The sequence below is a fragment of the Hyperolius riggenbachi genome, chromosome 8 (assembly GCF_040937935.1).
Source record: "Hyperolius riggenbachi isolate aHypRig1 chromosome 8, aHypRig1.pri, whole genome shotgun sequence".
Classification (NCBI taxonomy): domain Eukaryota; kingdom Metazoa; phylum Chordata; class Amphibia; order Anura; family Hyperoliidae; genus Hyperolius; species Hyperolius riggenbachi.
Genome location: NC_090653.1, coordinates 176843344 through 176870843, shown reverse-complemented (window position 1 = coordinate 176870843; position 27500 = coordinate 176843344). Strand labels below are relative to the sequence as shown.

The 27500-nt window shown below is 43.2% G+C and overlaps 1 protein-coding gene across 6 annotated transcripts in view; it reads left to right on the top strand.

The window, feature by feature from the left end:
* LOC137527199 (H(+)/Cl(-) exchange transporter 5-like) overlaps nt 1-27500 on the top strand; it is a 397265-nt gene that overhangs the window by 328150 nt on the left and 41615 nt on the right. For all 6 annotated transcript variants that reach the window (XM_068247697.1, XM_068247696.1, XM_068247695.1 and 3 more), the window contains 3 exons: nt 9190-9376; nt 12283-12681; nt 25946-26162. In XM_068247697.1, coding sequence (XP_068103798.1) covers nt 9190-9376; nt 12283-12681; nt 25946-26162 — 803 coding nt within the window. The remainder of the gene's footprint in view (nt 1-9189; nt 9377-12282; nt 12682-25945; nt 26163-27500) is intronic.

Here is a 27500-nt window from a genome sequence, read left to right as displayed (position 1 = left end):
TGTAAGAATAAAGCCCGATGAGTGGTTGTCAGTAGTAGGGATGGTCAATGAGATGCATATAATTCCGTTGATGCAGGCTTATGCAAATTTATGCAGCTTGCACATGGACCAATAAAGTTCTGCAAAACTGACATTCATATGTCGGACGCTCGCTAGGCCACGGGCATTACCCCTGCCCCCTCTTTCAACGCGTGCACAGGCGCATCCGGTTGCCCTTCCCCCACTGTTCGAAGGATATGCACACAGGGAGATGTTGCTTGTTTGGCAGTCGAAAAAGGCTGTTATTTCCCGCAATGCAATGAGGTTCAGGCAGGGAACACACTTGACAGTTTTCGTACGCGGTTTCTGCACAGAAAAACTGAGAACTCAAGTTAATCAATGGGCTAGTTCACACTTAATGTTTTACATGCGCAGGAAAAAAACTGACATGCTGCATGATGACTCTGCACATTTTGTTTTCTCTATCAATTACATTAGCTGCTGTGAAAGAACGTGCGCGGTTTCCTGCATAGAAACATAGTAGGTGTGCAGAAAAAGTATGCAGAAAAACGCACGCAGAGAACTGAAAAACAAGTGTGTTCCCTGCCGCACAAACTATCAGGTCTGGAAGCACGGACACATGGACACAGGATGCAGAGACACGGGTTTTATTATATAGGATTTTAGAATGTTACAAAAGATTTACAAATGTTTTATAAGCTGTTAATTGTTTAAACAAGTGCATTTGAGTGTTAACTTGGCACATGTAACTTTTGGCAGCTCCTGTACAAATTCTACATGATTTTCAAACTCCCTGATACAAGACACAAATAGTCTCCAGTGCAGGGGCCGCGGACGCCATTTTACCGTAGCCCAGCTCTGCCTGCCAGAACCCAGACACTCCAGCAAGCTGGAGGTGAGCTGCGGGCTGTGACTGGTGAACTGACGCTGCGTCCATTGGAAGTTTGCCCACCCATGTACTATACTCTACACACGCTCTCCCTGCATTTGTGAATCCACTGAGAATGTTGTGCAGATTACACACAGAGGTGTTGTCTATCACCTGTAAACCTGGTTTAGATCATAGTTGCATAGTTATTTGGGTTGAAAAAAGACCATCGAGTTCAACCAGAAAGTGCATGAAGAATATGTAATAGAAGAAGAATCCCCTTATTCTCCTGCACAGCACTCTTAAATGTCCGTACAGATAGGCTGCCTAGGGCCCGATTGATGATCTTGGTTCCTGTGTGCACCCTCTACATGTACTCCTACCAAGAGCTAGTATATCAGATATAGAAAAGACAGAGGCCTTTTTTGGCAAGGTGGCAGCTCTACTCACTGGAACCCTGCTGACATGGAGCTTCAGTGAATCTTATTGTACAGATGACGCGCTGCGCATTCACGTTGGCAGTGACAGGCTGGCATTCCTGGTAGTGTCGGCTTCCTGGCCAGGAGCTTTGTTTTGTTCCCAAAATGAAATACCAACTTAAAGGGACACTTAAGCCAGAAAAAAAAAGTTTTACTCACCTGGGGCTTCTACCAGCCCCCTGCAGCAGTCCTGCGCCCTCTGAGCCACTCACTAATCCTCTGGTTCCCCGCTGCCAGCTAGTTTCGTTTTTGCCGACAGGACTGGGCACGCGTAGCTTTCTCCGCATTCCCGACTGTAATTAGCGCTATTGCGGGCCGCAACGCATACAAAAATACGCGCTGCCGCCTATCTATGCGTAGGTAATGCGGCAACGCGTACAAAGATACGCATTGCCGCATTACCTACGCATAGATAGGCGGCAACGCGTATTTTTGTACACGTTGCGGCCCGCAATAGCGCTAATTACAGTCGGGAATGCGGAGAAAGCTACGCATGGCCAGTCCTGTCGGCATAAACAAAACTAGCTGGCAGCAGGGGACCAGAGGATTAGTGAGTGGCTCCGAGGGCACAGGACTGCTGCAGGGGGCTGGTAGAAGCCCCAGGTGAGTAAAACTTTTTTTTTTTTCTGGCTTAAAGAGAACCCGAGGTGGCCTTGTATTACGTAAGTGGGGCACAGAGGCTGGTTGGTCACACTAACACCAGACTCTGTTGCCCCATCGTGTGTCTCAAAGACCCCCCTGCTCGCCGCTATACCCCCCGCAGTGCTGGCGACACGCAGCGTGTCGCCAGCACAATGTTTACTCTAGCGCTGTCTGTCAGCGCCGCTCCGCCGCCTCCCCCGCATCGCCGCTACCCGCCCTCGTCCCTTCCCTCCCGCTGATTGGAGGGAAGGGACGAGGGCGGGTAGCGGCGATGCGGAGGAGGCGTGGGAGCGGCGCTGACAGACAGCGCTAGAGTAAACATTGTGCTGGCGACGCGCTGCGTGTCGCCAGCACTGCGGGGAGTATAGCGGCGAGCAGGGGGGTCTTTGAGACACACGATGGGGCAACAGAGGCTGGTGTTAGTGTGCCCAACCAGCCTCTGTGCCCCAATAACGTAATACAAGGCCACCTCGGGTTCTCTTTAAGTGTCCCTTTAAAGGACAACTGAAGTGAAAAGTACATGGCGGCCGCCATATTTATTTCCTTTTTTAACAATACCAATTGCCTTGCCTGTCTTGCTGATCTATTTGGCTGCAGTAGTTTCTAAATAACACCAGAAACAAGCATGCAGCTAATCTTGTCAGATCTGACAATTGTCAGAAACTCCTGATCTGCTGTGTGCTTGTTCAGGGTCTACGGAAAAAAGTATTTGAGGCAGAGGTTCAGCAGGATAGCCAGACAACAGTTATTGCTTAAAAGGAAATAAATATGGCAGCTTTCATATATTTCGCTTCAGTTGTCCTTTAACCACTTTAGCCTACAGTGTTGTTCACCTTATGCATCTGAGCAACTTTCACCTCCCATTCATTCGCCAATAACTTTATCACTAATTATCAATTAATTGATCTATATCTTGTTTTTTCCGCCACGAATTAGGCTTTCTTTGGGTGGTACATTTTGCTAAGAATTATTTTTGGTTCCTTTCCGTTAGCCGTGCGCATCCTCTAGGTGGCGATAGAACTCCAGCAGAGTTACATCTTTCCCTACTGTTCATGGCGGCCTAGAGGGGGAATAGTAATTAATAACCTAGAGGATGCGCCCTTATTTTTTTCTAAATCAGTTTTAACAGGAAGATTAAGAAAGAAATAAAAAAAAACATTATTTCTCAGTTTTTGGCCATTATAGTTTGAAATTAATACATGCTACCATAATTAAAACTCGTGTTTTATTTGTCCCGGTTATTACACCGTTTAAATGATATCCCTATCACAATTTCTGGCGCCGATATTTTATTTAGAAATTTGCATTTTTTTCAATTTCGACCATCACTATTTACAAGCTTATAATAAAAAAATATATATAATATACTCTCTTGACATGCATATTTAAAAAGTTAAGACCCTTCGGTAACTGTTGTGTTTTTCATTTTTTATTTTTTTTTGCAATTTTTTTTATAAAAAAATGTATTTGGGTAATTTTTGGTGTGGGAGGTAAACAGCTAATTTTAACTACTCAAAGACCGCTCCACGCCAATGGGCGTGGCCGCGGCGACAGCCCCAGGTCCGCCTAAAGCCAATTGGCGTCAGGTCCTAGAGCCGGCTAGTGAAGGAGATCACTCACAGGATGCGCGCACTTCTCCTTCTCGGGGGCGCAGCTCCGCCCTGTCTTCAGTCTCCAAGCGGCTGTTGCCACTCGGGAGACTGTTAGACGGTGTGATCGCCGTCTATTTACACAGTGTAGCGCTGGGATCAGCAGCAGCGCTGCACTGGGGCAGCCGTGTGACACGGCTGTCCCCCTGGGGGACAAGAGAGCGATTGGCTCTCATAGGCAGAAGCCTATGACAGCCGATCGCCTGATTGGCCAGCTGGGGGGAGGGAGGGGTTTTCTAAAAAAAAAAAAAAAAAAATTTTAAAAAGTAACATAAATATTGATAAAAAAACAAACAAACTGGGGGCGATCAAACCCCACCAACAGAGAGCTCTGCTGGTGGGGGGAAGATCACTTGTGTGCTGTTGTGCGGCCCTGCAGCTTGGCCTTAAAGCTGCAGTGGCCATTTTAGTAATAATTAGCCTGGTCTTTAGGGGGGTTTACCACTGTGGTCATCGAGTGGTTAAATGTAATGTAATTATTTAATAAAAAATGTATGTGGGTGCAGTTTACTATTTGGCCACAAGATGGCCACAGTCAAAGTCCTAGAAGCGTGATCGCCAGAGATTTTTTTTTTTGCAGGGGGACTTAGATTGTTGAATGGGAACTATATTCCCATTCACTGATTGGGGGGGCTAACGGCAGGCGGCGGGAGCGCGCAAGATCACGCGCCTCAGACAGCAGGAGCTGCACAGTCTATCTAAACGTATATATCTGTCCAGATAGACTTAAGTGGTTAATATAGCTTTTAAAGTCCTAATGGTACCCATACACGGTACAATAAAAAGGTTCGATATTTCCATTTTTTCGATCAAAACTATCAAATTGAAAATAATCCTTTTTTCGATCAAGAAAAACAAACTATTATCACGTTTTTTTTCAATAAAAATCCAGTCGGACATCTTGGAATAATGTTTATATTCGATCTAACGGAATAATCGAACGAATTTATCTAATAGAAAAATAATGAAAAAATTGTACCATGTGTGGGCACCATTAGTGTTGGCAGTGATTAAATGCCTTTTATGTTGTGTTTTTCAATCAACAAGATTGTTATATGTAAACTAGTGACCTAAGCCCATTTAAAAACGGGCTCTAGGTCTGTCGCCGCGCATGCACACACACCTGTTTGGCCGCCCCGGCTCCTGGCCCCTGCCTCCTGTCCCAACGGCTGTGTCCGTGCAGGACTTGCGCAGTAGTAGGAAAGTGGTAACAGGCAGCACCCAACAATCAAAGTGTGACGTGCTTGTGGTCGTTGTCCCTCTCTCTCCAGGAACAGCGAACAGACACTCCAAGAGAAGAGACCCAGCACCGTCTTCAAATGTATTTCAAGCTCTTTCTTTATTTAAAGAGAATCTGTATTGTTAAAATCGCACAAAAGTAAACATACCAGTGCGTTAGGGGACATCTCCTATTCCCCTCTGTCACAATTTCGCCGCTCCCCGCCGCATTAAAAGTGGTTAAAAACAGTTTTAAAAAGTTTGTTTATAAACAAACAAAATGGCCACCAAAACAGGAAGTAGGTTGATGTACAGTATGTCCACACATAGAAAATACATCCATACACAAGCAGGCTGTATACAGCCTTCCTTTTGAATCTCAAGAGATCATTTGTGTGTTTCTTTCCCCCCTGAGGGGGGAGTGCATAGCAGAACCACAACACTGAAGAACTTGGCAGCCTTCCAGACACAGGCTGACAAGTCTGACAAGGGAAAGATACATTGATTTATTACAGAGACTGTGATAGTACAAAGTGCTGCAGTAAGCCAGAACACATTAGAATAGCTTTTGGAACTTGTAGGATGATAAAAAACAGGATGCAATTTTTGTTACGGAGTCGCTTTAAAGCATCAAGAATAATACAGAGGGCTTGTCAGCTTGAGAAAGAGAGGATGCTCCTCTCGAAACGTCGCATAGACTTGCTCTTTGTATTATTCTTGATGCTTTAAATAAAAGAGCTTGAAATACATTTGAAGTCTGTGCTGGATCTCTTCTCTTGGAGTGTCTGCAGGACTTGCGCAGTAGTGCAAAAGCACTGACACACGGACATGGGACACAGGAACACTTGTAGATTAGGTAGGATAGTGACCTAAGCCCGTTTAAAAATGGGCTCTAGGTCTGTCGCCACATCCGCACATGCCTGTCCGCTCAGCCCTCCTTTTCGCCCCTGCGTCCTGTCCCAATGGCTGTGTCAGTGCAGGACATGCACAGTAGCGCAAAAGCACTGACACAGACATGGGACGCAGGGACCCTTGTAGATTATTAGGTAGGATTAGATATTTACTGCAGAATGTTGACATTCTTCATTTAGGGGTGTACTCACTTTTGTTACCAACAGTTTAGGCAGTTAATTGCCAGCACTTTTGGCATCAATGGCTGTTGAGTTTATTTAATGGGACAGAGAATTTACACTGTTATGCAAGCTGTGCACTGAATACTATATAAATTTATATATTAAACTGTCATATCTTCAGTTTTGTCCCGTGAAAAGATATAATAAAATGTGAGAGGTCCACTAACTTTTGTGAGATGCTATATATCTTCTGGCTTATGGTGCCCAAACATGGTACAGTTTTTTCATTTTTTTTCTATTCGATAAATTTGTTCGATTATTCCGTTAGATTGAATATAAAGATTTTTCCAACATGTCCGACCGGATTTTTATTGAAAAAACAGGATAATCATTTGTTTTTCTTGATTGAAAAAAAGGGATTCTTTTCAATTCGATCGTTTTGGTTGAATAAACGGAAAAATCAAACTTTTTTATTGTGCCGTGTATGGGCACCATGAGGCCCCGTTCAGGCTATGTGCGTTCCTAGCCGTTTTTACAGAACGCGTACGGGCAGACTTTGCACATAGAAACGGCTACTAATGTTTTCTAATGGCCTCGTTCACATGTATACGTATGAGACGCATACGTTTCTCATCCGCATAGCGTACGTTTCCCTCTGCGTTTCCTATCCTTGTTTTCTATTTCCTGTGTGACGTGTGTGCAAAAAGCAATAGAAAACGCATTTGAACGCAAGAAAAACGCATAAACGCATACGTTTTTAACTTGAATTTCTATGCGTTCTGCAAACACTGAAAGTATGAACAGGGCCTGACTCAGACCAGCTTTGAAAGTTTACACATCCAAAGATATATTTTTAGTCCATCCCCCATCTCCCTCTCGTTCTGAGCACGTCAGAATGGTCAACCCTGTCAACTGATATAGCCATTTTCCATTTCCAATTATGAAGGCATTGCTTTAGGTTTCCTAGTGTACCCACTTAGGGCTTGTTCACACCTAGGGCATTTTGCGGGGGGTTTTTTTTTCATTAAAGCGCCGGCGATTTTAAAAATCATCCTAAAAACTCTTGTGCAATGATTCCCTATGAGAGTCCACATCTGAGCGGTTCGTTTCTGATCCGCTCAGCAAAGCGCTGACTGTACCGTTTTTAGGGCGATATTGCTCCAATAGAAAGTCTAGTAAAAAAACGCAAAATGCCCACAAAATCGATTTGTGCCGCGATTGTGTTCATGCTTTAATGAATAAATTGTATTTATTAGTTTCCATGTCAGAGTTCACTTTTTGACTTGCGTCAGGAAATGAAAAAACGAATCGCTCTGCAAAAGCGCTTAGAAAAGCGTTTTTTAAAAAAATCATAGAGCGCAGTGGAGCACCAGAAGGCAAAAAAGCGCTAAAAATCGACGTCAACGATTTTAATTTTAGACGTCAACAAAAGGTTCTTGGAATGACGTTTGTAAAAATCCATGTGCAGTAATAAGCATATTTTCGTAAGCAAAACAAAATTGGCAAAAGGAAAAAGTTTTGGATACCACAACCTCTAATTATAGCCATATTTCCAACCACTCTGTATTGGGCCCACAAACACAACATGTTGCCAGAGCCCAGTAAAGTAGCCTCAAATAAAAATATTCCTTACAATATGTTTGTTACTCGTTTATAGAACGTTTTGTTTTGATCTAAACTGCCTATTGTGCCTACATTTACAAAAAAAAATGTAAACGTTTAATCTGACTGCAAAACATTGTTCCAACAAATCTTTGGAACGTGGCATGTCCTGCAGCTTACCTTTTTTTTTTTTTTTTTTTTTTTTTTTTTTTTTTTTTTCTCTCGTCTCCTGCGTATTTTGACGTCCCATGAACAACATATTTGTTCATTGTTGAAATAATTTAGTTAACCTCCCTGGCGTTTAGACTGTAATGGTGACGGGCAGAAAAAAGATCAAAGCAGCATGCCCGTCACCATTATGGGCTTGCTGCCAAGGAGGTTTCCTGACTTGTAGTGTTTTTTTTTTCTCTCGTCTCCTGCGTATTTTGACGTCCCATGAACAACATATTTGTTCATTGTTGAAATAATTTAGTTAACCTCCCTGGCGTTTAGACTGTAATGGTGACGGGCAGAAAAAAGATCAAAGCAGCATGCCCGTCACCATTATGGGCTTGCCGCCAAGGAGGTTTCCTGACTTGTAGTGTCCCCAGGATAGGTTTAAAAGGTATAGCAAGTTGAGTAAATGTGTTCCCTTTCCCCTGATCTGCGCCCCTCCCCCCCCCACCCCCCCCCCCCCCGCAAAGCTCTGGTCTTCCCTCAGAGCACAGCTCAGGTCTTCTCTGGGGATCGATCAGCGGGAGGGGGACACATTTACTTAATGCTGGATACACACCATGCGTTTCCGCGCCGAATGCGTCTGTCGATACGCGTCGATTTGATTATTTCCGAGCATTTCCGAACGCATTTCAATGATTTTTAGGTCGATTGCCATGTAAAGTATGGCAAATCGACCTAACGATCCATCGAAGCTTGAATCGGACATGTCGGAAATAATCGAATCGAAGTGTATCGACGGACGCATCGAACGCGGAAACGCATGGTGTGTATCCAGCATAACTTGCTATAACTTTTAAACCTGGCTATCTATACTGACCACACCTGTACTTGGCTTCCTATACTGGCCACACCTGTACCTAACTACCTCTACTGGTCCTACCTGTAGTTGGCTTTCTATACTGGCCACACGTAACTGGCTTCCTGTACTGGCCACACCTGTACCTGGCTTCCTATCTTTACTGGGGAACACATAAACCTGGCTTCAGATAGTGGCCACATCTGTACCTGGCTTGCCAGGCAGCCTATTGGGCCAAAGTGCGGGGATCTCGTCCTACAAAGTGAATCAACCCCCAAGTCAGCTAGCTAATTGTACAAGCTGTTAGTCAGTATTTCTCCTGTCTAGCTCTTGGGGAAATTGCTGATGTTGCTGAAACCCAAGAGAAGCTTAAGACGTTTCTGACATTCTGCTGCCCGGAGGATCAACTGTATGCACATCACCATGGCAACAAGGACGTGAGCCCTCTGCTGCGCATGCGCACTGTGCCAGTTTGAAACATATTGTATGGCTCTAATAGAATTACATTTTAAAATATGTGGCGTTTATGGCTCTCTCAGCCAAAAAAGTTCCTGACCCCTGGATTAGATAAACCTTACATATTAACCAGCCATTCTTGTAGGAATTTAGAGACCTGCTAAGGCATCTTTGTTTTTTTTATATGTAGGTGCCTTCTGGGCTCTTCATCCCAAGTATGGCTGTGGGTGCCATAATGGGAAGACTCCTGGGGGTGAGCATGGAACAGCTTGCATTTTACCACCATGATTGGCCTATCTTCAGAGGATGGTGTAGTCAGGGAGCAGACTGCATTACTCCAGGACTTTATGCTATGGTAGGAGCAGCAGCTTGTCTGGGTATGTATTATGTTTAACTATCCTAGAAATTAGTGTGTTCTGTTAAGCACCCATTTCCATTTGTGATGATGTGAGTACGCATCCAAATACCTCTAGCCATGCCGTTCATGGCTATGGAGATTCACTTGGATGATGCAACATTTTGCTCACAACCATTGTTTCACTCTGCCCCTCACCCACATCAAAATGTACACAGCCAATTCATTTGCATGCGGGAAAACGTGAATCACCCCTAGTGGAAACAAGACCTTAAAGGTCAACTGAAGTGAGAGGCATATAGTGGCTGCCATATTTATTTCCTTTTTTAAAAAAAAAAAAATACCAGTTGCCTGGCAGCCCTGTTGATCTATTTGGCTGCAGTAGCATCTGAATAACACCAGAATCAAGCATGCAGCTAATCTGGTCAAATATGACAAGAATGTCAAACACCTCATCTGTTGCATGCATGTTCAGGATCTATGGCTAAAAGTATTAGAGGAATAGGATCAGCAGCATAGCCAGGCAACTGGTATGGCTTAAAAGGAAATAAAATATGGCAGCCTCCAAATTCCTCTCAGTTCACTTGTCCTTTAAACCATTGCTGTGTCTCAGTCAGCCATAGTGCAGATGCACATGGCTGCAACCCAGCCCCCGCGCATGTGCACTACTGCTGACAACACTGTGTGCCTGTATGGGCCAGTATAGTGAGCAATGGAAACAGAATAAACGGTGCAGGGGGAGAACTGGGGGAAAAGCGCAGCATTGGGGTCCGAATCTCAGGGAGAAGGTAGACAGAGACTGAGCTCAGAGCATTAGAAGAGATGGGAGGAGAAACGAGGAAGGGAGGGTACAGGGAACTAAAACATGAGGTAGGAGGGGTGTAGCTTAGATGAGGAACTGTCCTAGCACCCATAACCGGTCTGATTTCTAGTTTTGACATAATTATTGTGTTTGTGCATTTGCCCTCCCTTAAAATGCCAGCTGAACAGCTTTGGCCCATTAATTTAACAATGCCAGATCTAACCGAACATGCCCAGTAAGCAGAATTGAAAGCACCTGGTTAAGATGAGGTGACCACTAGGACTGCTATCATGTAACACACATGCTGTTCCCTTCTGAGAATCGTGGCATTACAGAACAGATATGTATAAAACGCCTGCAGTGAGCTAGTTACCAAATATTTTGTATCCCTAGCTTACGTTTTTTTTTTTTTCGGAGGTCCAATACTAACAACTGTTATGCCTTACAGCAGGATATATTGTATACAATGCACAACCACTGTCTGGCCTCTCAGAGGGATTACTTTTTTTTTCCCCTCTCCAATCCTTCAACAGATGAACTATATGGTAGTCTGTTATCTGGTTTGCTGTCAGATATTCCTTTTTTACACATTTCAGCAGGTAGCATTATATAATTTAGTTTACAATAATGCATTATTTGGGCAGTGTTCAATTTTATTGTAATTTTTGATACATTTGCAGTGACGTGTTTTAGTGCATAGTATGAAAAAATAGGAGCACATTGGAGGGGGAAAACTCGCATTGCGCGTTATGCGTTCATCGCAACACAGTGAACCATACCGTACATATAAAGTATGCTTTGCTGCAAGTGTTATCCTCCTTAGCGTTATGGACGAGCTGAGCTCGTCCAGTAACGCTGCTGTGCACCACTTTGCACGAATTTTTTTTTTTTTCAAACGTGCAGCTAACACTTTGCTAGCTGCGTGTTTGTTTCGAACGCCGCCGATCCGCCGCTACTCACCGCGAAAGAGGGCCCCCACCGACCCCTTGCGCAGCCTGGCCAATCAACGCCAGGCTGCACTATGGGGTGGATCGGGACTCCCCCTGACGTCACGACGTTGATGACGTCATCGCGATCGTCGCCATGGCGATGGGGAAGCCCATACAGGAAATCCCGTTCAGAACGGGATTTCCTGTTGCGTAATAGCGGCGATCGGAGGGTACGGGAGGACGCCGCAGGGATCGGGAAGCATGTAGCTAGCGATAGGCTAGCTACATGTAAAAAAAAAAAAAAAAAAACCTTCAAAAAACCCTCCCACGGCCGTGCGCCGCAATGTTTCATAACGCCAGCGAGGTTGCACACATTATGCAGTACCACACTGATTGCACCGTGTTCTACCAATGGATTCCACCGAACTACTGAGTTGATGTGAACATACCCTTAAGGTGGCCATACACTGGCCCGATTCGCGGCCGTTTCGACAGCAGATTCGATCCTGGGATCGAATCTGCTGCCAATCGTTCGCGCTAAACGCACCCGCCGATCCGATTTCCTCCCGAAATCGGATCGGTCCGACGATCGCGCCGTGCGGGAAATTACCCTCGATTGCCCGCGGGTAGGGAGTGCGTCGCTAGCGGCGGCCGATCCAATCAGGTATACATTACCTGACGCTGGCTCCCGGGCGTCTTCTCCGCATCTTCTCCGCGCTGCATCCGCTCCATCCCGGTGCTTCCTGTCACTGCAGTGACAAGGAAGTTCAAGACACAGGAAGCGCCAGGATGGAGCGGGTGCAGCGTGGAGAAGATGCCCAGGAGCCAGCGTCAGGTAATGTATGCGCGGGGGGGGCAGGCGGCGGCGGCTCCACAGATTGTGATCGGTTTCAGGCTGAAATCGATTCACAATCTGTTTGCAGTAAAGGCAGCCATACGATCCCTCTCTGATCAGATTCGATCAGATAGGGATCTGTCAGCTGGTCGATCTAATGGCAAATCGACCAGTGTATGGCTACCTTTACGATATAATTGCATTGTTTTAGCAACGTGATTATATTGTCCAATGCACTGTAATGTGTCACTGTAAACGTATGCTTAGTGATTGTAGATTGTTAGTGATGACGCTATAATTTTTATCCTGTTATAAGTCTGGCAACTGTTACTAATCTGCAGTCATTTGTTTGTTCCTTACAGGTGGAGCTACGCGTATGACAGTCTCACTTGTAGTCATCATGTTTGAATTAACTGGTGGTCTAGAGTATATTGTGCCTTTAATGGCTGCAGCCATGACAAGCAAATGGGTGGCAGATGCCTTGGGACGTGAGAGTATTTATGATGCCCACATCCATTTAAATGGTTACCCATTTTTGGAAGCCAGGGAAGAGTTTAGTCATAAAACATTAGCCATGGATGTCATGCGCCCAAGGCGTAATGACCCAACACTCACAGTCATCACTCAGGACAGCATGACCGTTGCTGACATTGAGACAGCAATCAATGAAACGACATACAGTGGCTTTCCTGTTGTGGTTTCCCGAGAGTCTCAGAGGCTTGTGGGCTTTGTTTTGAGAAGAGATTTGGTTATTTCCATTGGTAAGTTCACTGTTTCTGCAGAGGAAAACATTTCCTATGAATGTGCTTTCTGCCTACAGAAATACCACTCTTGTTTATTTTCCAGATGGGGTTTTCTATTAAACTATGATGTGTATGTAGTAGAATGTTTGTGTTTAATCCAAACTGTACAGTTTATTTTTAGTTTTTATATTTTAGTGCTGCTGAAACTGATCGCCATAAAAAAAAACTAAATACTTGCTGGTAAAAACATGGTACTCACCATTCCCTAGACTATTGAAGTTCCATAGTCTGCAAAAGGCTTAATTCTTCCAGTGCCATAGTGCATGGTAAAAGTACAGTCCTTTAACCTCCCTAGCGGTATTGACCGAAATATACGTCAATACAAAATATGCTGTGAACAGTATTGACGTGCATACACGTTAATACACTCCTGCACTGTATAGTAGACCCTTGCTTGACACATTTTTGCAAATTTCAGTAAAAAAAAAAAAAAAAGGTTAACCACTTAACATCTCAGTCGTTTTCAGCTTATGCATCCGAGCAATGTTCACCTCCCATTCATTAGCCTATAACTTTATCACTACTTATCACAATGAACTGATCTATATCTTGTTTTTTCCGCCACCAATTAGGCTTTCTTTGGGGGGTACATTTTACTGTAAATGCATTTTAACAGGAAGAATAAGAAAAAAAATGAAAAAAATTCATTATTTGTCAGTTTTCGGCCATTATAGTTTTAAAATAATACATGCCTCCATAATTAAAACTCACGTATTGTTATTGCCCATTTGTCACGGTTATTTCACCATTTAAATTATGTCCCTATCACAATGTATCGCGACAATATTTTATTTGGAAATAAAAGAGCATTTTTTCCGTTTTGCATACATCACTATTTACAAGCTTATAAAAAAAAAGAGAGAAATATTTCATCTTTACATAGATCTTTAAAAAGTTTAGACCCTTAGGTAAATATTTGTTGTTTTTTTTTATAGTAATGTTTTTTTTGTTTTTTTTTATTAAACATTTTATGTGGGCATTTTTGGGAGGGTGGGATATAAAAGTGTTTTATTTGGGGAAATATTGGTGTATTGTAATGTTTTTGGGAATTTACTTATAGTTTTACTTTTTGGCCACAAGATGGCAATGTACGCTTAGAGGGACACAGCTTCAGAAAGAGCGAAGCTTCCGAGAGAAGCTGTCGCTTTTTCAGCGGGGGAGAGGAATCAATGATCGGGCTCCATAGCCCGATAAATTGATTCCGTGGCTACCGACTCCGCGGCCGGGAGTGCGCATGCACGCGCGCGATCGGCCGCGGGAGCGCGCCTGTCCTCCTTGACGTTTTTATACATCAAGGAGGACAAAGTGGTTAAAATTAATTGGATCGCTTCTTGCACAGAAATCCTGGGGAAACTGAACACCAGGAAGTTAAAGGACCTTTGTTGTGAAAATCTTATTTGTATTTGTTTACATGTATTTTAAATATTAAGTATGTATCTTCCAGAGTAAAATGAGCCATAATTTACTTTTCCCCTATGTTGCTGTCACTTACAAGAAGTAGTAGAAATCGGACATTATCGACAGATTTTTGTATTAGCCCATCTTCTCATGGGGGGTTCTCAGGGTTTTCTTTATTTTTAAAAGCACTTAGTGAATGGCAGTTGCTCTGTCCAACTGCTAAAACAGTGTGCAGGGAGGCTGGGGAGCATCTTTGTATAAATCATTTTCATGGAATGTCTTTATAAAGAATAAAGGCCATGCTGAGAATCGCCCATGAAGAGATGGACTAGCCCAAAACCTGTCGGTAATGTCAGATTTCTACTACCTACTGTAAGTGACAGCAACATAGGAGAAAAGTAATTTATGAGTCATTTTACTCTGCAAGAAATGTACTTCTTATTTTACAAAATTGGTAAATGTGGTGGTAAAAAAAAAGTGCATGGTAACCAATGCTAGTAGCCTTGCAAATAAAATAGACGAACTAGAGTTCATTCTGATGGCTATGACATTGTGGGAATAACCGAGACATGGATGGATGAAAGCCTTGACTGGATAGCGAATTTAGAGGGATACAATGTGTTTAGGAAGGATAGAACAGGGGAAAAAAGGTGGAGGGGTTTGTCTCTTTAAGAATTCTTTTACAGCTGTCCTGAACAATGAGATGGAGGAAGATTGTGAAGATGTGGAGTCCGTTTGAGTAAATATTCATGGTGGAAATAAAGGTTGTCAATTGCTTATTGGGGTATGCTACAGGCCACCACATATTCATGAAGCTGCAGAACTGCGATTACTACAGCAGATTTAAAAAGCTGCAAGAAAAAATGAGGTCATAGTTATGGGTGACTTCAACTTTCCAGACATTGACTGGAGTATTGAGGCTACCCATTCTGTAGTGATGCCAGAAATCTGCTGCTTTTACCAGGACAATTACTTGACTCAAATGTTAACAGACCTAGAGGATCAGCGGACCCTTTTAATCCAGCTGTAATACATGCTGTTTGACGGGGAAGGTGGGGCCTGAAAAGGAGCCCACCGCGCATGTGCCCCACTACGGGCAGCACTGTACCAGTGTAACTATTCGCCGTATATACCTCTAAATATAGAGGAGCGGCAATTTTCGTTATACAGACCGTCATTAGTAACCCGCGATCCATTACTTCGCATTGACCAACGGCAGTAAAGCTAACCATTGGTCTCTGTCAGCGATCCCGGAACTAAGCGTCCCAGAAGCCATGGCAACCAACTCAGCTTTGGAGGAAGTGATGCGACCGGAAGGGGCGGGGCTTATGCTCCGTCTTAATTCCGGAAGCTCACGGATCCCATTCATAGTGGTCTGCAGCGTGACCAAGCGTCAGGAGACGCGAAACGGCCGTCGCTTTGCCACCTCGTACCCACCACCCACCTCCATTTTCACTATGAGGACCCCCTAGTCCAAGGACACGTAAGATTTTGTATGCACAACAATACCTATGCAATATGCAATGTCAAAGGTTTAGCACAGAATATGGAATGTCACTTATGAGGAAATAAACCTGAGACGGAAGGTGCACGCCTCTTTGCCTCTTTGTATAGATGTCAAATGTTAACAGAACCAACTAGGGGGAATGCGTTACTGGATCTGATAATTTCTAATAGACCAGATAATGTATCACATGTGCAGGTTCAAGAACATTTGGGAAATAGTGATCACAACATAACGTTTGATCTGGTGACTGATAGGCCACAGGACCACTAAAACTATGGATATTAGAAAAGCAAAGTTCAATCAACACAGGCAGGCACTAAGTTTGGTGAACTGGGATAATGTGCTACAAGGGGATGACACTGAAGGGAAATGGCAAGCTTTTAAACATACTGTCAAATCAATTATTTATTTATTTATTGTATTTAAAAAGCGCCAACATATTACGCAGTGCTCAATCAATATTGTAGTATGTATATCCCATATGGAAACAAAATATCTAGAAATAAAAAAAGGCCTCTATGGATGAATAGAAAGATTAGAGATAAAATGAAGAGGAAAAAGAATGTCTATAAGGTCCTAAAACAGGAGGGGACCGAGGCTGCATTAAACAATTATAAGGAGTGCAATAAAAATTGTAAAAAATTAGACTGGCAAAGATTGAAGCTGAAAATCAAATCGCTAGGGATATCAAATCTAACCCAAAGAAGTTTTACAAGTACATCAACTCTATAAAAAGAAAGGTTGACTGTATTTGACTCCTAAAGGATGAGGGGGGGAACTCCATGGTGGATGACAAAGGTAAGGCAGAGTTATTAAATGCTTTCTTTGCTTCTGTCTTCACAAGGGAAACATCACTGTTGCAAATTACAGAGGCAGAAGAGTCTCAATCTTCCAACTGTAATATTAAATACTTAACGCAGGAAGAAGTGAAGGCAAGACTAAATAAATTAAAAATAGACAAGGCACATGGCCCGGATGGCATGCATCCTCGGGTCCTAAGGGAATTAAGTTCAGTTATAGATAAACACCTTTACCTTATCTTTTGTGACTCTCTTTCAACTGGCAGAGTCCCAGTGGATTGGCGTACAGCCCACGTTTTCTCATTATTTAAGAAGGGCAAAAAATCAGATCCAGGAAATTATAGACCTGTAAACTTAACATCAGTTGTATGCAAACTATTTGAAGGGTTACTAAGAGATACTTTCTCAGCATCAACATGGGTTTACTAAAGACAGGTCCTGTTTGACTAACATGCTCAGCGTTTATGAGGTAGTGAACGCTAATGTGGATGTTGGGAATGCTGTAGATGTGAGATACTTGGACTTTGCAAAGGCCTTCGACACTGTTCCCCACAAACGTCTGGTGCAAAAGTTGAGGATGCAAGGACTGGGGAAGAGTCTGAATGCATGGATAGGGAACTGGCTAATGGACAGAAAACAGAGTTGTGGTCAATGGATCATACTCAAAATGGGAGACTGTTAGCAGTGGGGTCCCACAGGGGTCTGTACTGGGTCCAGTGCTCTTCAATTTATTTATTAATGACCTAGTAGATTCAGTAGTGAGCAATGTTGCTATTTTTGCAGATGATACAAAATTGTGCCGAATCATCAACTCTCAGGAAGATAGGGACAAATTGCAACAGGATCTGGATAGGATGGCTATATGGGCACATAAATGGCAGATGAAATTCAATGTTGAAAAATGTAGTCGTGCATTTTGGTCGTACCAATGGTCTAGCACCATACAAAATAAATGTGATACAGTTGGGGACCTCAAACTTGGAGAAGGACTTAGGAGTACTTATTGACAACAAGTTAAATAATCGCACTCAATGCCAAGCCGCTGCAGCTAAAGCTAACAAAATTTTGGGATGCATTAAAAGGGAAATAAAAACTCGAGATGCTACCATAATATTGCCCCTGTTAACTCTCTAGTAAGGCCACATCTGGAGTATGGAATTCAGTTCTGGGCACCACATTACAGGAAAGATATTGCCGTTTTAGAGCAGGTGCAGAGACGAGCAACAAAATTGATACGTGGGATGGAAGGTCTCACTTACCAAGAAAGGTTAGATAAACTGGGTTTATTTAGTCTAGAGAAAAGACGCCTTAGAGGGGATCTAATTAACCGGTTTGGTGGATGAGCTTTTTGTCCCTAGGCCTTCTCAAAGGACTAGAGGACATGATCTGCACATAGAGGGAAAACGTTTCAGCCATTTAGTCTGTACCTCTCCGATTTACAAGCCCTACTCCATAGAGCCAAATTATTTCATGCCATGCACTGATGAGGATCAAACAATCCGAAACAGTCTGTATGCATGTTGGATTATTATGGCTCTGTACAAATTAACAAGCTGACACATCATTGCATTCCAGCGGTTCTGGAGGTGTGTTTAGCTTCTAAGGGTACAATGGTTAATTTGCATATATTCAGCAGTGGTGCTCTGGGAGACATCTCAAGCTCACTCCAACCTGAATTATCGCAAATTCTTTCTGTTTTAGGAAAGCAAACTTTTGTTGTTCCATTTATTTAGGAAAGGGTTCTTTACAGTAAGAGTGATTAAGATGTGGAATGCATTGCCACAGGGAGTAGTTATGGCAAACTCTATACCTGCATTTAAAGGGGGCTTGGATGCTTTCCTTGCGTTGAAAGACATCCATGGCTACAATTACTAGGTAGTGCCTAATGATGTTGATCCAGGGATTTTATCTGATTGCCATCTGGAGTCAGGAAGGATTTTTTTCCCTTTTGGGGCTAATTGGACAATGCCTTGTAAGGGTTTTTAGCCTTCCTCTGGATCAACAGGGATATGTGAGGGCGCAGGCTGGTGTTGTAGTTTGTTCTCTGGTTGAACTCGATGCACGTATGTCTTTTTTTTTCAACCCAAATAACTATGTAACTGTGTTTAAATTTTAAGATTTTTGTGACAGTTCCTCCTTAATGGAACAAGGACCACTGGGAGCTTTTGAAAAGAGAAAGGTGGAGTAGGAAGTTTTTCATAATTTTTTTTTTTTTTTATGTGCGCGCTGCTCCTGTAGTCCTGTTTTTTTTGTTTTTTGTTTTTCTGTAAAGTGTCGTAAGTGTAATTGGGTGCTCATGTATTGATTTACCTAAATTGAAGATATTTATATACATTTTGCTATGTTTTTATATGCATCAATGCACACGTAGTTCCGTTTCTTTTGTCTCCAAGCAGTCTCCAGGTCTGTCAGATAGGGGGTGCCAAAGGGTAGGAGCAGCATGACAAAGGGCACTGGCTTTAAACGTCTTAAAGGGCCTGGACGGCTAGCAAGGACACTGTATAATAATTAATGTAATACCCAGCTATGTTCATGGAGCGAGGCCCCTGGTGGTGTCCCTGGAGGTCCAAATGGGTGAGCTTGACTCTGGGTAATTGAAGCGCCATGGTTGGCTCAACATAATAATATACCCCTAGCATAGGAGTTGAACCTAGCAATGGTAAACACTGCATATATTACATATTGTAAGCAGCTGCTGTAATTATTGCAATTCCTAGTTTTTTGTAACTGAGACTATTGTTTGATCTCCTCACCTGCGAGTGTGGGAGTTCAGGGTGTTTTTGTTTTTGTTTGTATGTTATGTATTGAGAAAAAACTCTTTTCAATAAAAAGAAGTTATAAAAAAAAAAAAAAAAAAAAACGTCTTAAAGGGAACCTTAACTGAACGGGGGGTAAAGAGTTTCACTTACCTGGGGCTATTACCAGCCCCCTGCAGCAGTCCTGTGCCCTCGGAGCCGCTCTGGAATCCTCCGGTCCCCCGCTGTCAGTTTCGTTTTTGACGACTCACCAGTCCGCCGGCCGCCATGAGTATTATTGGACGCATTCCCTGCTGCAATTAGCACTGATGCGGACCGCAACGCGTACAAAAATATGCGTTGCCGTATTCCGCACGCGTAGATATGCAGCAACGCGTATTTTTATACGCGTTGCGGTCTGCAACAGCGCTTATTGCAGTAGGGAATGCGTCCAATAATGCGCATGGCGGCCGGCCGACTGATGAGTCGTCAAAAACTAAACTAAGTGACAGCGGGGGACCAGAGAATTCCAGAGCGGCTCCGAGGGCACAGGACTGCTGCAGGGGGCGGGTAATAGCCCCAGGTAAGTAAAACTCTTTACCCCCCGTTCAGTTAAGGTTCCCTTTAAGGTGGACTTAATGCTGGGAATACACCATGCGGTTCTTTAGGCAGATGGTTCGATAGATAATTTCTAACATGTCCAATCTCACTTTCGATCGTTTTACTGCTCGATTTCTGATAGAAGTGAATGGAAATTGATAAGAACATATAAGAAAATCGAGCGGAAAAGCAAATGTAAACACGATCGAACGCAAATCGACCACAAAAATGCATTGTGTATTTCCAGCATTAGCCAGGACGGCGTGGGATCTATCAGGCCGGAGTGGGCTGGAGTAAGCCCCAGGTATGTATTTTTTTATGCTGTGGCCCCATCTCATGTATACTTTAAAATCACAAGTGCTTAGAAAAAGCTTTTGCAATGTGAACCAGCCCTTAAATGAGATGCCTTTGTATTATGGGTTCTGTATGTGCAACAATGTATTTGAAGATTTAAAACCTTGAAACAGCATGTGGAGCAACTAATAGACAGAAAAAAAATAACACTTATATTGTGCTTTTCTCCTGGCGGACTCAAAACGCTGCAGTCGCTAGAGCACACTTAATAGGCAGTGGCAGTGTTAGGGAGTCTAGCCCAAGGACTCCTTACTAAATAGGTGCTGGCTTACTGAACAGCAATAGCTGAGATTTGAATCCAGGTCTCCCCTTCTCAGAGGCAGAGCCCTTAAAGGACAACTGTAGCGAGAGGTATATAGAGGCTGCCATATTTATTCACCCTTTAGCAATACCAGTTGCCTGGCAGCCCTGCTGATCTATTTGGATGCAGTAGTGTCTGAATAACACCAGAAACCAGCAAGCAGCTAATATTGTCAGTTCCGACGTTAATGTTGGAAACACCTGATCTGCTGCATGTTTGTTCAGGGTCTGTGGCTAAAACTATTAGAAACAGAGGATCAGCAGGACAGCCAGGCACCTGGTATTGCACAAAAGGGAAAAAAAAAAACATGGAAGCCTCCCTACAGTTGTCCTTTAACCATTACACAATCTAGCCACTAATAAGGCAGAAATCTTCTCTGAGTTGCTTAGTACAACTGTAGAAGCAGTAACACTTGAGAACATTCATATAAGCACAGTGTAACAGCTTATTTTGTGCTTAGTGCTAAGGTTTACATTACTTAACCTTAAAAAGGGGGAAATGAACATTACCTGTACATTGGATTATTTATGACATGGTAAGCACACAAAAATGTAAGTATATTTAATGCTTTACACCTTTCGATAAGCAAAAGCCTAACCTTTAACCCCCCCCTCCCCCGGCGGTAATCCCGAACGGAGCTCAGGCTAAGATTTATGAGCTCAGAGCTCATAAATCTTAAAGGGAACCTAAACTGAGAAGGATATGGATTTTTCCTTATAAACAATACCAGTCGCCTGGCAGTCCTGCTGATCTCTATGGCTGTAGTAGTGGCCAAATCACACACCTGAAACAAGCATACAGCTAATCCAGTCTGACTTCAGTCAGAGCACCTGATCTGCATGCTTGTTGAGGGGCTGTGTCTGAAAGTATTAGAGACACAGGATCAGCAGGAGAGCCAGGCAACTGGTATTATTTTAAAAGGAAACATCCATATCCTTCTCAGTTTAGGTTCCCTTTAAAGGGACACTTAAGTCAAACAAAAATAAAATGAGTTTTACTCACCTGGGGCTTCCAATAGCCCCCTGCAGCTGTCCGGTGCCCTCACCGTCTCCCTCTGATCCTCCTGGCCCCACCGGCAGCCACTTCCTGTTTCGGTGACAGGAGCTGACAGGCTGGGGACGCGAGTGATTCTTCGCGTTCCTGGCCACAATAGCGCCATCTATGCTGCTATAGCATATATCATATACCATATAGCAGCATAGAGGGTGCTAATGTGTCTGGGAACGCGAAGAATCACTCGCGTCCCCAGCCTGTCAGCTCCTGTCACAGAAACAGGAAGTGGCTGTCGGTGGGGCCAGGAGGATTGGAGGGAGACGGCGAGGGCACCGGAGAGCTGCAGGGGGCTATTGGAAGCCCTAGGTGAGTAAAACTCATTTTATTTTTGTTTGACTTAAGTGTCCCTTTAAGCCCAAGCTCAGTTCAGGCTGGTCCAAAACCGCCGCGTGCTGCCTTTTCCTGGGTCCCACGCGCACAACGCTGCTCAGTGGGACCTAGGCATCTCCCCCATGGGCGCCGCCCATATATAAAAGCGAGTTTAGCCTAATTCCTCCTCTTTTGTCTCTAATCACGAGTTGTAATTTGATCTCTCCCCTGTGTCACCTGAAAGCCATGGCAGAGAAGCTTATTTGAAAGCACAGGATGTTTGGTTCCCAACTGCTTCTGAGCGAAGTGCTTCTGCCTTACTGTTAACTATTTGTTCCTGGATTTTGTCTGCTCTCTGCCTGCACCGATGGCTGCCTGGAATTTGACTACTCTTTGCCTGCCTTTACATAGTTACATAGTTATTTTGGTTGAAAAAAGACATACGTCTATCGAGTTCAACCAGTACAAAGTACAACTCCAGCCTGCTCCCTCACATATCCCTGTTGATCCAGAGGAAGGCGAAAAAACCCTTACAAGGCATGGTCCAATTAGCCCCAAAAGGGAAAAATTCCTTCCCGACTCCAGATGGCAATCGGATAAAATCCCTGGATCAACATCATTAGGCATTACCTAGTAATTGTAGCCATGGATGTCTTTCAACGCAAGGAAAGCATCTAAGCCCCCTTTAAATGCAGGTATAGAGTTTGCCATAACGACTTCCTGTGGCAATGCATTCCACATCTTAATCACTCTTACTGTAAAGAACCCTTTCCTAAATAAATGGCTAAAACGTTTTTCCTCCATGCGCAGATCATGTCCTCTAGTCCTTTGAGAAGGCCTAGGGACAAAAAGCTCATCCGCCAAGCTTTTATATTGCCCTCTGATGTATTTATACATGTTAATTAGATCTCCTCTAAGGCGTCTTTTCTCTAGACTAAATAAACCCAGTTTATCTAACCTTTCTTGGTAAGCGAGACCTTCCATCCCACGTATCAATTTTGTTGCTCGTCTCTGCACCTGCTCTAAAACTGCAATATCTTTTTTTGTAATGTGGTGCCCAGAACTGAATTCCATATTCCAGATGTGGCCTCACTAGAGCGTTAAACAGGGGCAATATTATGCTAGCATCTCGAGTTTTTGTTTCCCTTTTAATGCATCCCAAACTTTTGATAGCTTTAGCTGCAGCAGCTTGGCATTGAGTACGATTATTTAACTTGTTGTCGATGAGTACTCCTAAGTCCTTCTCTAAGTTTGATGTCCCCAACTGTATCTCATTTATTTTGTATGGTGCTAGACCATTGGTACGACCAAAATGCATGACTTTACATTACAACATTGAATTTAATCTGCCATGTATGTGCCCATATAGCCATCCTATCCAGATCCTGTTGCAACATGACACCATCTTCCTGAGAGTTGATGATTCTGCACAATTTTGTATCCTCTGCAAAAATGGCAACATTGCTCACTACTGCATCTACTAGGTCATTAATAAATTGAAGAGCACTGGACCCAGTACAGACCCCTGTGGGACCCCACTGCTAACAGTCTCCCATTTTGAGTACGATCCATTGACCACAACTCTTTGTTTTCTGTCCATTAGCCAGTTCCCTATCCATGCACACAGACTCTTCCCCAGTCCTTGCATCCTCAACTTTTGCACCAGACTTTTGTGGGGAACAGTGTCGAAGGCCTTTGCAAAGTCCAAGTATATCACATCTACAGCATTCCCAATATCCATATTAGCATTCACTACCAAACAGGACCTGTCTTTAGTAAACCCATGTTGATGCTGAGAAATAAGATTATTTTCTATTATGAAGTCATGTATAGTATCTCTTAATAACCCCTCAAATAGTTTGCATACAACTGATGTTAAGCTTACAGGTCTATAATTTCCTGGATCTGATTTTTTGCCCTTTTTAAATAATGGGAAAACGTGGGCAGTACGCCAATCCACTGGGACTCTGCCAGTTGCAAGAGAGTCACAAAAGATAAGATAAAGGGGTTTATCTATAACTGAACTTAATTCCCTTAGGACCCGAGGATGCATGCCATCCGGGCCAGGTGCCTTGTCTATTTTTAATTTTAGTCCTGCCTTCACTTCTTCCTGCGTTAAGTATTTAATATTAGTTTTATCAGTTTACAATTTTTTCAGTTTATTCATAAATGTAATTCAACAAATTTGTGTTCTAGTCTTTTACGTATATGCTGACTATCTACCAGAGTTTTTTCTGAAATATATTGGTGAGTTACAACTTAAAGGACAACTGAAGTGAGAGGGATACGGAGGTTGACATTTATTTCCTTCTAAGCAATACCAGTTGCTTAGCAGTCCTGCTGATCTATTTGGCTGCATAAATGTCTAAATAACACCAAAAACAACAAAAAAAAGCATGCGGCTTAACTTGTCAGATCTGACAATAATGTCAGATACATCTGATCTGCTGCATACTTATTCAGGGTCTTTGTCTAAAAGTGTTAGAGGCAAAGGATCTGCAGCACAGCCAGACAACTGGTATTGCTTAAAGCGGTATAAAACCCTGACATAATATTCAATAAACATGTTTTCCTACTTTTTATATGCCATACGGTTATGAGATTTGCTTTTGTGCATAAGTATTAGTATTCATTTAGAAATTATAGGTTCCCAAAACACTTTTTTTTGCTCTGAAAGCTGACTTTGCATTTTATTTATAACTGCTTTATTCATGTTCTAACAAGCAGAAATGCTTTGTAAATTGTCTGACTTTGTTCAGGAGACCCGGTAGTGTCAGAGAAGTGTTTGTTTACATTCCTTACTTGATACAATTAAACACAAGATCTACAACTTCGGATGTGTCCAGGTTTGCTGGCAGGGAAGCTTCTAAGTCCTGTGTGTAACCCTTCGAATGCTGTTCTAGTAAAAAAAAAATGCTGGTTGTATATAATATGCTGTAAATAATCTGTTAGTGCAAAGAAGAAATGCTGGGTTTCATTCCGCTTTAAAAGGAAATAAATATGGCAGTCTCCATATCGCTCTCTTTTCATTTTCTCTTTAAAGAGAACCCGAGGTGGGTTCTAAGAATCCTAATAGCAGACAGAGGCTGGCTGTGCATATAATCACCAGCCTCTGTTGCTGTATATCATTCCTCCAGGTCCCCCCTGCGCTCTGCCCCCATAAATCACAGCCGCGCTGTCAACACGCAGTGGGTCACCAGCCGACTGTTTACAATTGCCTATCAATCTCCGCCGCTCCCCCGCCTCCTCCATAGCTCCGGACCCCGCCCGCGTCCTTTCCCTCCAATCAGCGGGGAGGGAAGGGACGCGGGTAAGGACCGGAGCTATAGAGGAGGCGGGGGAGCAGCGGAGATTGATAGGCAATTGTAAACAGTCGGCTGGTGACACACTGCGTGTCGACAACGCGGCTGTGATTTATGAGGGGCAGAGCACAGGGGGACCTGGAGGGACGATATATAGCAACAGAGGCTGGTGATTATATGCACAGCCAGCCTCTGTCTGCTATTAGGATTCTTAGAACCCACCTCGGGTTATCTTTAAGAATTGGAGGCCTCAAATTCTAGAAAAAATGTACCACTTTTGACTCCTAATTCCAGACAGAAATGCACCGCCAGGGAGGTTAAACTTAAGCCAACACAATGTATTCCTAGCTGATAATAGTAGCACTTTAAATTTAATAAAAATCGTTATCCGCAACCAAAATGTAACTGGACCCAAAATTTGCAGTGAAAACAAATGCTGTTCTATTTACACACAACTTATACAGTATTATAGACATTTCATCATTCTGGAACCAATTTTTATTCCTGGCTGAGCATGTAGTAGGTGATATTTTTGGTACAGAGAAGTAAAACTATAGAAGCAGGGTTTTTATACTGATTGTGAGACATTGGCCTCAATTCACTAAGCTTTATCAAACACTTTACCGAACGTTAGTGAATTCAAAATGAGATTTTACCCATGAGGTAAATTATCAAACGTTCGGTAAAGTGTTTGATAAAGCTTAGTGAATTGAGGCTATTGTATTGTTTTTGTTTGTTTTGGGCTAAAAAAAAAAAAAAAAAAAAAAAGTGTTAGGTGATTTTAGTCTATCACAGCACCTCAGCTTCATCTGTACTTCATCCTTTATAAAGTTTTCTGATTATCTTCCTCTTTTTTTTACCAGAAAGTGCCAGAAAAAAGCAAGATGGAATTGTGAGTACATCTAGGATATACTTCACAGAGCATACACCCCCACAACCTCCAACATCACCTCCTAGCTTAAAGCTCCGTTCCATCATGGACCTCAGTCCTTTCACCATAACTGATCAGACACCTATGGAAATAGTGGTGGACATTTTCCGTAAGCTAGGATTACGTCAGTGCCTGGTAACACATAATGGGTAAGTCATAAGAGATTTTAAGGGTATGCCGTATCAGTCTGTGTAAAGCCATATGAACAGCATACAAATTCAGTTTAAATGAATCTATAGAATAATCATTGTTGCTAAACAGATTTTACCACTTGCCTCCACGACAGGTCCACCAGGAGATAGCCCCGCCTATCCTTGGGACAGGAAGAACAGACAGATTAAATAGCCACCTCCTACCCACCTATACTGCATCTCCTGGCCTGCCGGAAGGCTGCCAGAGGGTAAGGGCTGGTGTTTCTGTGGCCGCCTGGGTGAAACCTCCTAGGGGATCCCAGGCGACTGCTTAGGTGGTCTGGCGGCAGGTTCTTCCAGCATGGACGCCGCTCCACTTGGTGTGGTATGCGGACGTCTAGCATTGACCGCTCTGCACATGCGCGTCAATGGGCGGGCATGCGTTCCACTGGGGCTCCGGCGGTAGTAGCAAACCCAGAAAATCCGCCAGCTGGCGGCGGACCAAGGCTCCACGTGGGATGCCGCGCTGTGCGGCGTCTAATAGACTGATTGAGAGGCAGCAGCAGCTACAAGCAGCCTAATGCTGACGCTGCTCCAGGATCCGCCACTCCCTCTGCCACCATGGAGTTTTCCTCCTCTCGGCAAGAGCCCAGCCGCACAAGCCAGTAATAACCAGGTAAGGGGTTTGTTACAGGGTGGGGGATAGTAAGTTTTGTAGGCAGCCCACTTATACTTGTCCTGTGTTTCTTTTGCAGAACCCAAAGCATGCTACATCTTGGGATGGATCTGAGTCTAAGACTTGTGGGATTTGCTTTAATAGGCTTGCTGTATCCTATCCAAAACCATTGTGAAATGCTTGCATTTTATCTGCGGAGACATGTTTAACCCATTCGCGTTCCGTCGTTTTCACGTGAGAAATGTTCACCTCCCATTCATTAGCCTATAACTTTATCACTACTTATCACAATGAACTGATCTATATCTTGTTTTTTCCGCCACCAATTAGGCTTTCTTTGGGGGGTACATTTTGCTAAGAGCCACTTTACTGTAAATGCATTTTAACAGGAAGAATAAGAAAAAAAATGGAAAAATTCATTATTTGTCAGTTTTCAGCCATTATAGTTTTAAAATAATACATGCCTCCATAATTAAAACTCACTTATTGTATTTGCCCATATGTCCCGGTTATTACACCGTTAAAATTATGTCCCTATCACAATGTATGGCGACAATATTTTATTTGGAAATAAAGGTGCATTTTTTCCATTTTGCATCTATCACTATTTACAAGTTTAAAATAAAAAAAAATAGAAATCTTTCATCTTTACATTGATATTTAAAAAGTTTAGACCCTTA